This window comes from Gopherus flavomarginatus, chromosome 4 (genome assembly GCF_025201925.1).
Source record: "Gopherus flavomarginatus isolate rGopFla2 chromosome 4, rGopFla2.mat.asm, whole genome shotgun sequence".
NCBI classification, from domain to species: domain Eukaryota; kingdom Metazoa; phylum Chordata; order Testudines; family Testudinidae; genus Gopherus; species Gopherus flavomarginatus.
The window spans coordinates 152776837-152795398 of record NC_066620.1 but is presented as its reverse complement, the minus strand read 5'-3'; the positions used below and the strand labels follow the sequence as shown (position 1 = coordinate 152795398).

The following is an 18562-nucleotide window of genomic DNA, read 5'->3' as shown; positions in this document are numbered from 1 at the left end:
TGCACTGTGCTTAAACACAAAAGCTGTAGATTTTACTCCCAGTTTTTCTCAACTTTAAGCAACATGAGTAGAAAAGTAAGAGAACATTGTCTTTTTTTTCCCCTTTCATTTTATTTTCCAAGAAGATTTGTGCCAAACTCTTTTTAAAAGCAAAAAACAAAACAAATGTTATGCAAAGGAGTTTGAGTACAACATGTTCAGGGGACATTTTCTTCATTTTATCTGCAAATCATTGAAGAAAACACTTGGGGATGACAGATTCCCGGGTACATAGCAGTCCATGAATGCACAGAATAAGTCCTACAGCCAATTACCAGGACACAGTTACCTGCTTTTACAGTGCTATATAAGTGCAAATTATTATTAACCTGCCAGTAAAATACTAGTCAACTTAGAACAAAACCACAGGTCTCCAGACACACTTGAATGACTGGGAGTACTAATATTATAACAAGTACTTCTTATGTAGTGCTTGACATCAGACAATGTCAAAGCACTAGCTAAGTCACTGCAGTTTGTTTCTCATATTTATATACAGCCAGTTTTCATGCCTGTCCTGGAAGCTACAAGTAGGGAGATATAGCAAAAAATGACTGGATAGGGCAGGGGTAGGCAACCTATGGCACAGGTGCCGAAGGGGGCACGCGAGCTGATTTTCAGTGGCACTCACACTGCCCAGGTCCTGGCCACCAGTCCAGGGGGCTCTGCATTTTAATATAATTTTAAATGAAGCTTCTTAAACATTCTGAAACCTTATTTACTTTACATAGAACAATAGTTTAGTTATATATTATAGAAAGAGACCTTCTAAAAAGGTTTAAAATGTATTATTGGCACGCGAAACCTTAAATTAAAGTGAATAAATGAAGACTAGGCACACCATTTCTGAAAGGTTGCTGACCCCTGGGATAGGAAATATGTCAAAGAGCCCCTAAAAGGCTCAGATAGCACCACATTCTAACAACTAAGCCGGAGGTAATACTAAGTAAAACAGTCCAAGCTTCAGGACTAGAGTCAATTCACAACGGGTGTGTAATTCACTGCTCTGGAGAACACTTTGGGATACCACATACATGAAAAGGGCTACAGCATATAAGAACAATCCTGGTCTACTTCATGCAACAGGCCTTTTTGCACCAGTGAGAGATGTTAAGTATGAGACTGAAACAAAGAGTATTTCATAATTCCTGGTTTATTGACTTAAGAAAACAGACGTGTTTTTCTTTTGTCTGTTTAAAAATATTTTAAGTGGAGCAGTTAGCACAAAAGACTGCATAAAGCAGAGGGAATCTGAAGTCTTCAGACAAGAAAAAGACAAGCAATAAGGTCACAGTAATATCCACTGAAAATCTGCATAAGGAGAGATGTTGAGAAGGTAGTTAAGTTTGTATGTTTTGTTTTTCTGCATGGTTTCCTGAAGGGCAATTAGTCACATGCTCAAATAAGTCAAGTTCTTCTGATTTCAACTCACGCTAAGAGGAGAAAAATGATAGTAAAAAGGTAACATTCCTAAGTATTGAGCAGCTCAAAAAAAAAAATACAACATCTTCAGACACCAGACCCATAAACGGACTGTGCTATTTAAAGTTACTGACAACACACATTTTAAAAAAATAACTAAAGCAAATGCCCTAATAGGGAAGATAAATTGGAACAATGGTTACTGTTGTCACCCCTCATCATCTTTCTGCTCTTGATGTGTCTGTGAGCTGAGTCAGAGTGCGCTTTCCAAGATCTCAGTCATGACTATCTGGCAGCCAATGTAGGTACGTCTACACAGTAAAATAAAAACCCTATGGCAGCAAGTCTCAGAGCCAGGGAAAACTGATTTTGGTCCTGTCATAAACAGATTAAGTAAGAGTTAATAGAACAAAAGTGCTTCATATCTCTTTTGCCTGGAAAGGGTTAACAAGAACGGTGAGCCTGGCTGTCACCTGACCAGAGGACCAATCAGAGGACAGGATGCTTCCAAATCTTGAGGGAGGGAAGTTTGTGTGTGTGCTGTTAGTGTTGTTCACTCTGAGGACTCAGAGGGGCCAGACGTGCAACCAGGTTTCTCTCCAATCTCTCCAATACAGGCTCTTATAAGTTCAGAATAGTGAGTACTAGGTAGATAAAGCGAGTTAGGCTTATGGTTGTTTTCTTTATTTGCAAATGTGTATTTGGCTGGGAGGAGTGCAAATGTGTATTTTGCTGAAAGGATTTTAATTTGTACTTATATACTTAGGCTGGGAGGCTATTCCCAGTATCTATAGCTGAAAGACCCTGTACCTATTCCATCTGAAAATTATAAAGATAATTTTTACTGTTTTTCCCTCTTTAATTAAAAGCTTTTTCTTGTTTAAGAACCTGATTTTTTTTTTTTATTCTGGTGACACCCCAGGGGACTGGGTCTGGACCCACCAGGGAATTGGTGGGGAGAAAGGAGGGAAGGGGGAGAGAGGTTAATTTTCTCTCTGTGTTAGGATTACTTTCTCTCTCAGGGAGAGTCTGGGAGGAGGAGAGGGAAGGAGGGGGGAAGGTGAATTTTCCTCTCTGTTTCAAGATTCAAGGAGTTTGAACCACAGTGATCTTCCAGGGTAACCCAGGGAGGGGAAGCCTGGGAGAGGCAACGGTGAGGAAAAGGGTTTACTTTCCTTGTGTTAAGATCCAGAGGGTCTGGGTCTTGGGGGTCCCTGGGCAAGGTTTTGGGGGGACCAGAGTGTACCAGGCACTGGAATTCCTGGTTGGTGGCAGCGCTACAAGTACTAAGCTGGTAATTGAGCTTAGAGGAATTCATGCTGGTACCCCATCTTTTGGACGCTAAAGTTCAGAGTGGGGAATTATACCATGACAGGTCCACACTGTGGGACCAAAAATAGAAGTGTAGATGTATGGTCTTAGGCTGTAGCCTGGGCTCTGAGACGCTCACTGGTTTTCAGCACTCCAGCTTGAGCCTGAATGACTACACTGCTATTTTAAACCCTGCAATGCAAGCCCGAATCAGTTGACCCTGGCTCTCAGACTTCCTCATAGAATCATAGATTATTAGGGTTGGAAGGGACCTCAGGAGATCATCTAGTCCAACCTCCTGCTCAAAGCAGGACCAATCCCCAAATCCCTAAATGGCCCCCTTAAGGATAGAACTCACAACCCTAGGTTTAGCAGGCCAATGCTCAAACCACTCCTGCCACAAGTGGATGTTTTATTTTGTTTTGCTGTGTAGATGTACCCTGAATGACCCCAAAGATAAATTCTAATTAATCTTTGGAAATAGACTTTCTACACCCAATCCACTAGAGAAAGAGACACTTGCACATACTCCTGGCAGTAAGGCCTCAAATAAAGTTCTGTGATGGAGCCTTTGACAGAAAAGAACCTCCCTCTTTTCTAAATTCTGACATTTTTCTTTGCCTCTGCATCCCTAAATGATGTGCATTCTTGTTTTTGTAAACAATCCACAATAGGATTTGGATATCAATGTATCCAAACTGCAAGTCATTAAGTATATATGGCTGTTATCTATGCATTATGCCAGACTAATCAGATTATCCAAGAGAAGATTTGTCTAATACAGAATAAAAAATGCGAACCAGCTGAAAATGCAAATATTTACTATTTCAAGTCATTGACATACAATTTTTTCTGTTTTGAGAAACTGCACTGATTCCAGCAGTACAGGTCTGTCGCATCTTACACTGGGGTTACGTTCCACAGTCAGTGCGTAAAGCGAAAACTGCATATAGTCAAAATGACTCTTGAAAATCTCTTAAATTACCCATAAAGTACTATGTATTGTATACAGCAATGTACAGTACAGTATATAATAAAGACTACATATACAAAAAATAATTTTACAGTATTTTTAATAACATAAGAGACAGAAGAATGAAAGAATAAAAAATGAAAACAGTACAGTATAAACCTGAACAGTCACCAGTCTTGTACTGTACACACTCCAATGATTAGTCTTCCTCTTCCCTGACAACACTATTATTGAGTCGTCAGGGCTTGATGTCGATCCAGGAGACGATAAGCCAGGTTTGGGTGATGGAGAGCGAGTCGTAGACCAAGTGGTTGGCTCTGGTTCAGCTCGAGAAGTTGATTGTGTAGGTTCTGCTGCTGCTGGTTGTTTTTTCTTTAAAAACATTGTGACTGGCAACTGTCGCTGTTGTCTCTTGAGCTCCTCAAACATTTCTTGGTACGGTCTCAAATCATTTGTAATACTACGTGTGATTTTTGAGGCTTTATTCCATAGAGGGATCATATTCAGAAACTAAATCATTCAAGTGTTTCACTGCTTGGAACACTTCAGAAAATTTATGAAAATTCCAAGTTGCTGGCTCTTCCTGTTCGTCATCACCTTCGTCTTCTGTAGATGTTTTTATCAGTTCCTCTAACTCTTCGTTAGTCAATGTTTCTTATGGCCCTCAGTTAATTCCTCAATTTCTTCCTTGAGGATGTCAACGAAGCAATCACCACCCACTTGCCTGGCCACCTGAACAATGCATTTCACTTCTCTGTCAATGGTCGGGAAACCCTTAAAATCATTCACACATTCTTTCCAGTCAACATGCATTGACTGTTTCAGGCTTGATTGCATCCATTACCTGTTTAACATAAGTGATGCAATCACCAATGTTGAAGGACTTTCAACACTCCATCACGTTAACATTGGGATCAGCATCCATAGCGGTAAGGATCCGTGAGAATGTAAGCCTCGTGTACAGGGCCTTGAAACAGCTAATGACGTCAAGAGGTTGGAGGATGGAAGTGGTATGGGGAGGGGAGAGTGGAGAAAGACGACTTCAACATCGTTATGCACAAACCGAAGTGCCGCAGGGTGGCCAGGAGCATTGACTACGATCAGCAACACTTTAAAGTCAAGTCCTTTTTCTTCAAGGTACTGCTTGACCTCCAGAATGAAACACTTGTGGAACCAATCCAGAAATAATGCTGCCATCACCCAAGCCTTTTTATTTGATTGCCAGAACACAGGCAGGAGATTTTTGTCCTTGCCTTTTAGTGCACGGGGATTTGCATCCCTGCAGAGCAAGCTCGGCTTTATTAAATGCCCAGCCGCATTGCCACAAAGCAACACAGTCACATGGTCTTTAGCTGCTTTGAAGCTAGGGGCTTGTCTTTCTGATTTGATATGTAAGTGCGAGTGGGAATTTTTTTCCAGAAGAGCCCAGTCTCGTCAGCATTAAAAACTTGTTCTGGAAGATAGCCCCTTTCCTCTATGATTTTCTTTAATTGTTCAGGGTAGGTTTTTGCTGCGTCCTCATTGGCAGATGCAACTTCACAGTAGTCTGCACGTTTTTGAGGTTGAAGTGGTTCCTAAAACTGTTAAGCCAACCTTGGCTGGCTTTGAATTCCTTCTTATCAGAATGCTGTCCCTCTTCAGTGGGAGGTTTGAACAGCGCATAGATGCAAAGAGCTTTTTCTCGCAACGTGTTGCCATCAATAAGCACACGTTTATGGTTCATGTCTTCCAGCCATAAGTTTAATGCCTTTTCAGTCTTCACTGAAGTCTTATCACGCACTTGGTTCGTCACCTTAGCAGATACTGGAGCACTTGATGCCATGGCTTGACGAATTTCTGTCTCTCGAATCATGATGGCACGGATGCTAGATACGTTGCAGCTATATTTATGTGCCACGTTGGTGACATACATACTGTCTCTCAATAAGTCCAACACGGCCAGTTTTTCCTCCAGCGTTGGAACACATTGCTGTTTCTTCTGTTGAGCACCAGATGAAGTAGGTGCCTTGTGTTTAGGGGCCATGTTATACAGTACAAAAAATACATACTGTCTTTTTAAACAGTTCAGGCACAGCAGAATCTCACTCAGTGCGGCGAGATGCGCACAGTATGAGAGGCACAGGGGGACTGAGTACTATAATGGGAACAGCAGATTTGCTGTTCTCCCATCTCACACTCACTCCAGGGCAGAGACACTATTTAAACTTTTTTTTTTTTTTTTTTTTTTTTTTGCCAACTCTCCAGTGTTACTATAGAGGAGACCCTTATTACAGGCCTAAAGACATGCTGTTTCTGTCAAGTCCCCCTCCAAAAATATTTTAGTGGGAACAGCAGATTCGCGTCTCACGCTGGTGGAATCGTCCGTGTTTTTTTTTTTCCTTTCTCCCAACCGCGCAAAGCTGAAATCGCACATGTTAAATGCGCGTAAGATGCGACAGACCTGTATTCCTCATTTGAAGTTTAAGCAGTATACATGAAACTACTATAACAGAGATTTAGGGCCACTAAATAGCCTCTATATCACACGCAGCAATATGTTTTCCAATACCTTCTGCATTAATAATTTTAATTATCACATCACTCTTTAGGAAATAGATCTTTCCTCCACAAATAAGCACTGCTCACAGTATCTGAGCATTCTATGAATTAGATGGAAGAGTATGTTCAAAATATTCAGTATTTGAATTGTTTTTATGTATATTGGGGATGCAGTCACTATACAATCTGTGGAAATACCATGATAAATATCAGAAATTCTCACAAGTTTTTGAGAGGTTCATATTTTTCTTTTATAAAATAGGATCACAAGATATGGTGTTTTCTGGTAAGTTTTATAATACCTATTTAATCCAAACACTTTTTTTTTTTCCTCAAGAGTTTAAGGGGGAAAAAAACCAAACCCAAACCACTATTCATATATGCTTTCTGCTCTACCATAATAGAGCTAATAGATGAAATACAAATTACCCAACAAATCCTATTCCGTCAGCTGTGCAAACACTGAAGTAATTGGCAAATATAATATTCTAGCAACTTTATCCACCACCAGTTACAGGCTTAAATACAAAATGATGCTATTAAACGCATGATTGTAACCTTAACTAAATATAACACTGGCAGTGTTTTTCTTCCATAATTGACACTTCAGAGCCTGCAGAAGTCAAATGTTTTCTTTATGAAAACTCTAGTAGACTTGGACATATCCAAGAAAAACTAATGTTCAAACTTAATGCTGTACTTAAAAAAAAAAAAACTTACCATTAGATTCAAAGCAAGTTACAATTACACACTCACACACACACAGAACCTGTAAAATCATATTTGAAAAGAACTTAATTGTAAAACTCTTTCACCTTACTAAATCTATTAATTTACTATTTAGCAAGAATATGAAGTGGTTTCCTCACACATTTATATTTTTACATATGTTGCTCATGGATATTTAGGCAATCAACGTGCTTGTTTACTGTAACTATTTCAGGAAAAGCATGTGGAATTGAGGATCTCTTGGCTTAAAAACGGAGGACTTAAACAGACCATATGCATAACAAGGCATCGTTTCAGAGCAAAGGGCTAACACTGAAGCTGCAACAGACAGATGAAAATTGCAAAGTGCAAATTGTGCAGAGGGGGTAGGATTGCCACCAGGTAAGGACAGGCAGAAGTATCACCTCTGCCATCCAACAGGCATTCTTCCCAGGGGAGAGCAGCTTTAAATTCTGGGCAGGACACCACAGGAGTCGTGCAGGTGGAGGATACTAAAGAGATGTGCTGAACTGACACATGTTGTGTTTGCCCTGCCCTGGTCAGCTTTGCCTACTTTATGAGCTGTACTAGCTAGTTCCAGGCCCCCAAATGTCGCGGCAGTTTGTGGGCATCTTGTGCCAGTGTGTTTGTCTAGCTTCAGGTAGACTTTTCATTACTTAGAACTCGCATCCTGGGTCCTTCCAGCTTCTGCTGGTGGAAGCCAGGGAGAGAATCAGGCTGTGTGTATGGTTAGTTAACATGAAAAGGAAACCATGAAAAATAGAGCGTATTATACTGTGTCAAGGCAAAACAATTAGCTACCTGTTTTGTAATACTAATGTAGCTCAATTAATAATGCAGTTCTGGTCCCTACATTTTCAAAGTGGGGTGCAGGAATTTAGCCACCAGATTCTCATTGGCTTAATACAGGGGTGGGAAACTTACCGCCTGTGGGCCAGATCCGGCTCGCTGCTTCATTTCATCTGGCCCGCAGCAAGTCTCCGCACTGCTAGGCCTCAGTGCTCCACTGGCGGGGCTGGAGCCGCAAGCACTGACTTGCCCCACTGCGGGGCGAAGCTAGGGTTGCCAGGCTGTAAAAAGTCCAGTTGGCTCCACGCAGCTCGCCGGAAGTGACTGGCATGTCCAGCCCCAATGTGCAGGGGCAATCAAGGAAGCTCCACCTGCTGCCTCTGCCCCCAGCTACACGGCTCCCATTGGCCGGGAACCATGACCAATAGGACCTGAGGGGGTGGCACCCATAATGCACACTGCGCAGAGCCACCTGGCCCCTCTGCTTTGGGGCCAGACATGGCAGCCGCTTCTGGGAGCAGCGTGGAGCCAGGGCAGGCAGGGAGTCTGCCTTAGCCCCGCTGTGCCGCCGACCAGGAGCCACCTGAGGTAAGCACCACTCGGCTAGAGCCAGCACCCCAAGTCGGAACCCTCTCTCACACTCTACCTCCCAGACCCTGCACCCGCACCCATACCCCAACCCCCTGCCTCAGCCCCGAGCCTGCTCTCTCACTCCAACCCCCTTGGCTCAAGCCCAGATCCCCCTCCTGTACCCCAAACACCTCATCCCCAGCAGCACCCCAGAGCCCACACCCCCAGCTGGAGCCCTCACCCTCACCCACACCCCAACCCCATGCATCAGCCCAGATCCCCCTCCTATACCTTGAACCCCTCATTTCTAACCCCACCCCAGAGCCTAGGGGGAGCCCCGAGCCTCCGCCTCCCTCCCCACTGCGGGGCTGTGTGTGGCCCACAACTGATTTTTTTCTAGATCCTGGGTCAGTGGCCCCTGATAGAAAAAAAGTTCCCCACCCCTGGTCTAAAGTGTACCTAGAAGGCTCATTGGAGAAACACTGTTATGGACTGTGAACCCAAACAAAGAACAGAACTCCATAAAAGAAGAGCTGATACTTACTCCTTATTCCTGTTTTTAATGCAGGGATGATAAAGAACTTTGACTGCATTCCATGTGCCTGAAGACTTGGAATCAGGCCTCAAATTATCTTCAAACAATGTAAAAACACTGCTGGATGCTGAATTTCCCAAAGATTCCACCAATAAAGTGTCAGAATTTAAAAGCCACATCTGTGGATAGAGAATAGTTTATTTATAGAATATACTAGCAGCTTTAACTTGTTCTGTTACTCCGGATTTAAACCTGACCAGCTATGAATAGGTGACATTAGGCCACATAAATCATGAATCTTGATGTTTACTAGAGTATGACAATTTAGAAGTAGATTCTAACAAATCTTTAATGGATGTGAATTAATGTTTTATGTTAAATAATCTTTAGTGTTCAAAGTACTGTAAGCTCCAGTGGAGATAAATCAAGGGTTGTATAAATGATGCAGAATTTCTTGTGATCTGTGTTAGGAGCAACAGAACTGTGAATCTGCATTTCCTTTGTGGCAGTGCATGTTCCTTCTGCTAAAAAAAAAGAAGAAACAGCCAAAAACTATTGTTCCGGTAGCTAATGGATGATTTTTCTAATTTTATATTTCAGTGATGTGTCAAGCAAATTGTGTTGAAACAGTCTAGTCCTGAAGACAGGATGGCAGTTGAGACTTCCCACTGGAAAAGCCAAGGAAGGAGAGAAAGAAAGAGTATTTAGAACAGATTGGATAAAGCTAAAACAACAGAGAGGGAATGGGTAGCACATTAGAGTTTACTGAAGATGAGACAGGCCCAATTACCAAGAGTGGCAAAGGTTCTAGCCAACCCTTGTTTGGAAAATAAAACTAATAAAAAGATCTGATAATAGCAATTAGATTTCTCCATATTAATTGCTGGCACAAAGGAAAGTTTTGAGAAATCTCAATTCTTTTCACTCTATTATTATTAATCCAATCACTGAATGTTTGTGCTGTGGTACCCCAAGGCCCCAAACAAGATAAGGCACTGTTGTGCTAGGCACAGTACAAAAAAACATTCAAGTCTCTCCCCTTTTCATCTATTCACTTGGCCATGGCAGTAGAGACATGAATTGGCAAAATGGAATTAACGTTCGCAAGTGAGCTAAAGGAATTCTTTTGCTCTCTTTGAGTATATTATTTCAGTTTCCTTTGTATGTCGCTCATTAAATGTATTACTTTGTACTGTCCTCCAAGGAATTCCAATTGTTTTTCCCCAAAGACCTAGTTGCTGTTTGAACTGGCAGTCAAGTTTAATAAAAGCAGCTAATAAAATAATCCTAACACTCACTTTGATGTATCTTTGGACTCTTATACACAGTATCTAGTACTTATAAAAGTAGGAATTAAATGCTGCTACTGGTTAGTAGTTTGTGCTAGCCTTTCATAGTTGGAGACCTATGTGACCTTAAGTTAAGACAACAAGCTAAATTAAGTTTGGTGATAGACTTACTGCAGCCCCTATTTGTTCACACCAGATAACACTTAATATTTGATACAACTGAGCACAACTATTGCAGTTTGTCAGAGGCCCAGTATTAGAAAACTGTAGCAAGGCTTTTGCAAAGAAGGAATGAGACACACTCTCAAAGGTGTCTCGGGAGGAGACATACTTTATACACTAGCTAATTGTACTAAGCCTAGCTCTAGGAAGGATGTGGACAAATAGAAGAGAATCCAGAGAAGAGTGACAAAAAATGACTAACGGTCTAGAAAACATGACCCAGGAGGGAAGATTGAAAAAATTGGGTTTGTTTCGTCTGGAAAAGAGGAGACATGATAAGTTTTCACGTACATAAAAGGTTGTTACAAGGAGGAGGAAGAAAAATTGCTTTTCTTAACCTCTAAGGATAGGACAAGAAGCAATATGCTTAAATTGCAGCAAGGGAGATTTAGGTTGGGTGTTAGGAAAAACTTCCTAACTGTCAAGGTGGATAAGCACTGGAATAAATTACCTAGTCAGGTTGTGGAATCTCCATCTTCGGAGATTTTTAAGAGCAGGTTAGACAAACACCTGTCAGGGATGATCTAGATAGTACTTAGTCCTGCCACGAGTAAAGGGGACTGGACTAGATGACCTCTCGAGGTCCCTTCCAGTCCTATTATTCAAGTCCCTTACTCACAAACAGTAACATTCATCACATATGTTCTCCCTTCTCCTTTTAGAGTCCTTCTAGAATCTTCAGAAAATTACTCCTGGGGGAATTCTGTGCCACTGCATAAGCACAGAATTCATATCTCCAGCAGATTTTTTTTCTCCACAGAAAATACATTTTACCATAGACAGCTGCAGCAGCACAGGAGCCACCAAACAGAGCTGTAAACAGGGGAATTTCAGTGGGAGTTTGCGGGGGAGGCTAAGAGACCTAGGCAGATGAATAGACAGGCTAGTGAAGGGAGTGGGTGGTGGTCTGCCGGTGTTCTGGCACCCGATGGGGGTTTGTTTTGCTGTAGGTGGTGGTGGTTTGCTTTGGTTTGTGTTTCCTGGACTAACAGGTTTTAGGTGGGAAGGCTATGACCTAATACAGAGGCAGCAGTGGAAGACACAATGAAGACGTGGAAGCTGTGGCATGTACATGACCCTGGAGGTGGTACCTGAAAAGAGTTTTCTCTGCATGAAGTGCCGCCTGATAGAGCTGATGGAAGAAAAGATCCAAGGATTGGAGATGCAGATGGAAACTCTGGTTGAGTTTAGAAGGGGGTTCAAGCAGATGATGGAGCAAAGACATGAGGAGGCTGAAGGGAAAAGCTCAGACTTGCAGATGGAAGCAGGACCAAGGAACTATGAGGGGAGACTGCTGGGTGAGGAAAGTGGACAGTGGAAGCATGTGATAGAGAACCAGGCAGAGGAAAAGACGGACCAGTGAAGAAGAAATAGAGCTCAGGAACAGGTTTGCAGAGTTGGAAAATGAAGAAGGCACACAGCAGGTGGTCGCTGAAGGTGAGAGGGCAAGGAAGAAGAAAAGAGCAGCTAGTCCTACAGGAAGAGAGGAAGAGTCAATGGAGACAACACCACCAAATACGAGCCCCAGGAGGATACGGGATGGATTGCGGAGGATTGCAAGGGACAATAGAAATCGAGAGGACTTGCAGCCAGAGGGAACAGGGGATAGACTGGAGAATCGCACCATCACCAGGAAAAGGCAGATCTACGTGATTGGGGACTCCTTACTGAGAAGAATAGACAGGCCTGTAACTAGAGCTGAGCCGGAGAACAGAGGGTGTGCTGTCTGCCATGTGCTAAGATACGGGATGTGGACCTGAGGCTGAAAAGGATCCTAACGGGAGCGTGAAAGAATCCGCTGATTGTCCTTCATGTGGGAACAAATGATACAGCTAGATTCTCGCTGGAACGTAACAAGGGAGACCATGCCAGGCTGGGCAAGACGCTTAAGGAAATCGAGGCTCTGGTGATCTTCAGTGGGATTCTGCCTGTTCCTAGAGAAGGGCAACAAAGGTGTGACAAGATTATGGCGATCAACAGATGGCTCAGGCAGTGGTGCTGTAAGGAGGGCTTTGGGATGTATGGCCACTGGGAAGCATTCATGGACAGAGGACTGTTCTCTCGGGATGGACTTCACCTGAGTAAGGAGGGAAATAGACTTCTAGGATGGAGGCTGGCACAACTGATTAAGAGAGCTTTAAACTAGAAATTTGGGGGATATGGTTGGGAGATGTCCAGGTAATCTCTATGCTGGAATTTAACACTGAGAGGGAAGAAAACAAAGTAAGAAAGGATACAGCTATGGGTAGGAGAATGGACATAAGGAGGAAGAGTAGTGTAGACACCAGTCTAATAGGTGACAGTGGTGGTAGAATGTCTATGCCTAATCAGGTAAAAAACGTCAGTGAAGTGAAACAGCAAAAATTAAGATGTTTGTATACTAATGTGAGGATATGGAGGTAGACATTACCACATCCGAGGTAGAAGCCAAACTCGAACAGCTTAATGGGACTAAATCGAGGGGCCCAGATAATCTTCATCCAAGAATATTAAAGGAATTGGCACATGAAATTGCAAATCCATTAGCAAGAATTTTTAATGAATCAGTAAACTCACGGATTGTACTGTATGACTGGAGAAGTGCTAACATAGTTCCTATTTTTAAGAAAGTGAAAAAAGTGATCCGAATAACTATAGGCCTGTTAGTTTGACATCTGTAGTATGCAAGGTCTTGGAAAAAAATTTGAAGGAGAAAGTAGTTAAGGACATTGAGGTCAATGGTAATTGGGACAAAATACAACATGGTTTTACAAAAGGTAGATCGTGCCAAACCAACCTGATCCCCTTATTTGAGAAGGTAACAGATTTTTTAAACAAAGGAAATGCAGTGGATCTAATTTACCTCGATTTCAGTAAGGCATTTGATACAGTTCCACATGGGGAATTATTAGTTAAATTGGAAAAGATGGGGATCAATATGAAAATTGAAAGGTGGATAAGGAACTGGTTAATGGGGAGACTATAACGGGTCATACTGAAAGATGAACTGTCAGGCTGGAAGGAGATTACTAGTGGAGTTCCTCAGGGATCGGTTTTGGGACCAAATCTTATTTAATCTTTTTATTACTGACCTTGGCACAAAAAGTGGGAATGTGCTAATAAAGTTTGCGGATGACACAAAGCTGGGAGGTATTGCTAATACAGAGAAGGACCAGGATATCATACAGGAAGACCTGGATGACCTTGTAAACTGGAGTAATAGTAACAGGGTGAAATGTAATAGTGAAAAGTGCAAGGTCATGCATTTAGGGATTAAGAACAAGAATTTTGGTTATAAATTGGGGACATATCAATTGCAACAGAGGAGAAAGGCCTTGGAGTATTGTTGATCACAGGAGGACTACGAGCCGCCAATGTGATATGGCTGTTAAAAAAGCTAATGTGGTCTTGGGATGCATCAGGCAAGGTATTTCCAGTAAAGATAAGGACGTGTTAGTACCGTTATACAAGGCACTGGTGAGACCTCATCTGGAATATTGCGTGCAGTTCTGGTCTCCCATGTTTAAGAAGGATGAATTCAAACTGGAGCAGGTACAGAGACGGGCTACTAGGATGTTCCGAGGAATGGAAAACCTGTCTTATGAAATGAGACTCAAAGAGTTGGCTTGTTTAGCCTAACCAAAAGAAGGCTATGTGGAGATATGATTGCTCTTTATAAATATATCAGAGATAAATATCAGAGAGGGAGAGGAATTATTTAAGCTTAGTACCAATGTGGATACAAGAACAAATGGATATAAACTGGACATTAGGAAGTTTAGACTTGAAATTAGATGAAGGTTTCAAACCATCAGAGGAGTGAAGTTCTGGAACAGCCTTCCACGGGGAGTAGTGGGGGCAAAAGACATATCTGCCTTCAAGACTAAACTTGATAAGTTTATGGAGGGGATGGTATGATGGGATAGCCTAATTTTGGCAATTAATTGATCTTTGATTATTAGCAGGTAAATATACCCAATGGTCTGTGATGGGATGTTAGGTGGGGTGGGATCTGAGTTACTACAGAATTCTTTCCTGGGTGCTGGCTGGTGAGTCTTGCCCACATGCTTAGGGTTTAACTGATCGCCATATTTGGGGTCGGGAAGGATTTTTCCTCCAGGGCAGTTTGGCAGAGGTATTGGAGGTTTTTTGCCTTCCTCTTCAGCGTGGGGCACGGGTCACTTGCTGGAGGCTTCTCTGCACCTTGAGGTCTTTAAACCATGATTTGAGGACTTCGATAACTCAGACATAGGTTAGGGGGTTGTTACAGGAGTGGGTGGGTGAGATTCTGTGGCCTGCATTGTACAGGACGTCAGACTAGATGATCACAATGGTCCCTTCTGACCTTAAAGTCTGAGTCTGAGGTGCTGCAGTTACACCTTTTGCCCATCAGGGGCTGTTGTGGCACCAGAATAGAGAGCTGCAGGCTCACCGGCAGTAGCAGCCAGCAGCTGGCTGCGTTCCTCACAGTGGCCTGGGATATGGCGGGGAGGAGTGGGGGTGTGGGGCATATAAAGTGGGGTTCAGAAGGGCTAGTGAGGGGGACAGACTGGGGGAGGGGCTGAATGGGAATAGGAGTGCAAGGCCACATGGGAACAGGATGGCTGAACGGGGGTCCACAGACACATGGGGATGGGGGCAGATGTTCCTGACTGAATGAGAGAGGCTAGGGGTCAGCGAGGGTCTGCCTGGGGGAGGCTCCCCAACAATCCCCCTCCCCCAAAATAACCTCCATACTTCCCTCACCCACACCAACAACTCTCCAGGTTTACTCCCAGGCTCCTTCCCAGCATTTACTTCCCTCTCCCTCAGCCCCACAATTACCTCTGATTCCCCCAAGCTTTTGCACCACTTCTGAGGAGTACGAGAAATAAGTTTTGCTAAGTTCTGTATTAATAGATTCCTTGCTAGGCATATCAAAATACATTTCCTGAAACTTTGTTGTTGTTGTTACAGACATACTTGCTGAAAGGCATTTTGAAATAAATTACCAAAATAACTGAAACTGGCATGATGATATTGTGTTATTTTGACAAATAAAATATGCAGAATTTTGCAAAATGTTAAAAGATTGTGCACAGGTTTTTTTAATGTTTTGGCACAGAATTACCCCAGGAGTAGAAAGTGAATAGCATCTCTCTCTCTAATCTAGAGGATATACCGTCAACATACGTCTACTCCTTTCACAGTTTTTTTTTGCACCCTATTTTAGAGATTACTAATCAGTTTCACTCGGCAGCTGGATCCATCTGAAAAGTGCTTCTGTTTACACATTGTAATACTGTGGGACAAAAAACACAGATTACCACCACTTTGTCAAAGCATGTCTCATGTTAGCAAAGATCAAACAGATTTGCACTGATGTTTGAGTATGCATTATGTAGCAGAAATCTGAGTCCGTTGGAGGAAAGGCACTATTGGTTATATGAGAAATTTCTGCATCTTCTAAGCCTGTCATTTTCTGAACGAACTTGTTTATTTTCTTCCGGCATTTTCCTTTTCCCCAGCATTAATTATTTTATTTCTGACATGGTTGTTGACCTGTATTAACAGTCCCAAATTCAGTCTGTGTTCTGAGCATTTATGCATGTTATTTCTGGATAATATATCTGTGTATTTCAATCTGAGCTGTCAGCTATTTTATGGATACTACATAGATTTTCTCTTCCCTATACATTGTCTGGATTCCCAAATTTCCTTGAATTTAACCATTGGTAAGAAAAAAAAATGCTACAGCAATACTTGAAAATAAAGTAGATTTAGAACTTATCAACAGCGTCCATGGAAAGGCAACATACTCTCTACTAACAGAACAGTTACAGCTTGTGTAATGAAAACCTAAGAAAAAACAGTGCTAGCTTCCCCATACAGTCCTGCTACTGTGCCACAAGCATGACACAGAGGAAACGCTATTTGGGTTGGTAAGGTAAGTCAACTTCTATGCCCATTCAGTTTCACTACTCGGCTCAAAATGACAGCAAGGATGCAAATTAGAGTCAATTACGTTGGTGATTTGTATAACAGAGACATTTATCCTGTAGGAATTGGATTGACTCACTTCACATAGACTGATGGACTTAGATATGAAAGAAATAGGTGCCTCAGAAATAGGTAACATAAAGAGAAGTGCTACAAGAACTTTCAGTGACTCTTAGACTGTGTGACGCAATATAGAATATGTGAGACACTTTATGATATTGATACCAATACTGTAAAATTGTAATGAGTCTTACCAGATATGTAGGGCCCTCCCAAATTCACAGCCCATTTTGGTCAATTTCATGGTTTTAGGATTTAAAAAATTGTAAATTTCATTATTTCAGCTATTTAAATCTGAAATTTCATGGTGGTGTAATTGCAGGGATCTTGACCCAAGAAGGTGTGTGTCGGGGGGGGGTCACAAGGCTATTGTAGTAGGGAATGCAGTACTGCTACTCTTACTTCTACGCTGCTGCTGGTGGCGGCACTGCCTTCAGAGTTGGGCAGCTGGAGAGCCATGGCTGCTGGCTAGGAGCCCAGCTCTGAAGGCAGAGCCACCGCCAGCAGCAATGCAGAAGTAAGAATGGTATGGTATGGTGACCCTTAGTTCTGTGCTGCTGCCTGCACAGCTGGGCCCTCAGTCAGCAGACACCACTCTCTGGCTGTCCAGGTCTAAAGGCAGTAGTGCAGAAGAGAGGAATGATATGGTATTGCCACCTTTACTTTTATGCTGGTGCTGGAGGGGCGCTTCCTTCAGAGCTGGGCATCTGACCAACAGCTGCCGCCCTCCACCCACCTAGCTCTGAAGGCGGCACAGAAGTAAAGGTGGCAATACCATGACCTCATCCTGCAACTCCCTATTGGGTCAGGACCACCAATTTGAGAAACACTGGTCTCCCCCATGAAATCAGTATAGTATAAGGTAAAAGCACACAAAAAAACAGATTTCACGGTCTGTGATGCATTTTTCACAGCTGTGAATTTGGTAGAGACCTACAGATATGTCATGTAAGGTTTCTGTGGAAAAGTTATAATTCACTAAATATGATAATCACATTTATATGTAAGTATCATCCTTGTATTGTGAGTTGTAAATATGTATAGTATATTTGCATTTCAAACTTGTGTTGTGCTTCTGGGTGACACCTCTCCCAAGACAGACTGGCATCAGCACTATCCAGCCTGCTTAATAGTCTGTCAAAGGCAATCAGATATACAATGGACCCATTGAGAGAAGGCAGGGGTTACACCTATGAGTCAGCAGGACATGTAGGGACATGCCGGTGGACAGGGGACTCTGCTTTTCCATGCCCATGTGCTGTATGTTTGTGTTTGGGACAAAGGAAGTACAAGCCACATAGCAAAGGATATAAAAAGGCAGATGCATCTTCTCCATTTTGTTTTCAATCCTGCTTCCTACCTCTGGAGTAACTTTTCTGTAAACTGAAGCTCTGAACAAAGGACCGAATGGCCCATCCAAGCTGTGGATGTGTTCCAGAGGGACTTTCTAGCCACTAAACTCACCAATACTGCTAAGAATCTGAAATCTGGACTTTGAAGTCTTATGTATGTATCTGACCATTTATGCTTTTGTTATCTCAAAATATATTCATAACCTTCACTCGTGTGTGATATTTATTTGCCATTTCAGTCAAAGACAGTGAAAGTTTAAATGCTTGGGGGCTCCACTATCACTGCTTTAAAGTCAGTGTCTCACCTTGCTGAGCTAGCATTTTATGGTGCCTCAGAAATAGGTAACATAAAGAGAAGTGCTACAAGAATTGTCTGTTAGCTGCTGTAATGTTAACTGGCAATTTGTTTTATTTGTAACTACTTTGCAATGCAGCACACATACTGATACCGTTGTTTTTGTGCAAAGAAACTGCAAAAATCTGTTGGACCTCTATTAGTGATTAAATCCGGCCCACTCACCCCCATCAAAATTGAGCACTTGAAGTTGAGATATCTCACATCAGGCAAACCTTAAAATGTTCAGTTTTTCTTGGTGTAGACAGCTGTGAGGCATATCTATGGTACTCTTCCTAAAAATAAATCTTTTTAAAAAAAGGTTTCTGCATTTAAATGTAATTATGCCAATTAATGGGGAAAATATTGCTACCCAGTGATTTCTTGTCTAGGACTGAACTCTTCCCCAGTGTGAGGCACTGGCCCCCTTCCTACAAATAC

At 42.4% G+C, this 18562-nt stretch overlaps 1 protein-coding gene across 4 annotated transcripts in view; it reads right to left on the bottom strand.

The window, feature by feature from the left end:
- Nucleotides 1–18562, bottom strand: part of UBE3D (ubiquitin protein ligase E3D) — a 129872-nt gene that overhangs the window by 79448 nt on the left and 31862 nt on the right. For 2 of the 4 annotated variants that reach the window (XM_050950163.1, XM_050950162.1), the window contains exon 8: nucleotides 8916–9085. In XM_050950163.1, the coding sequence (XP_050806120.1) occupies nucleotides 8916–9085 (170 nt within the window). Of the gene's footprint in view, nucleotides 1–1174; nucleotides 1473–7334; nucleotides 7703–8915; nucleotides 9086–18562 lie in introns of those variants that run through there. The other 2 variants (XM_050950165.1, XM_050950164.1) reach the window with 2 other exon arrangements.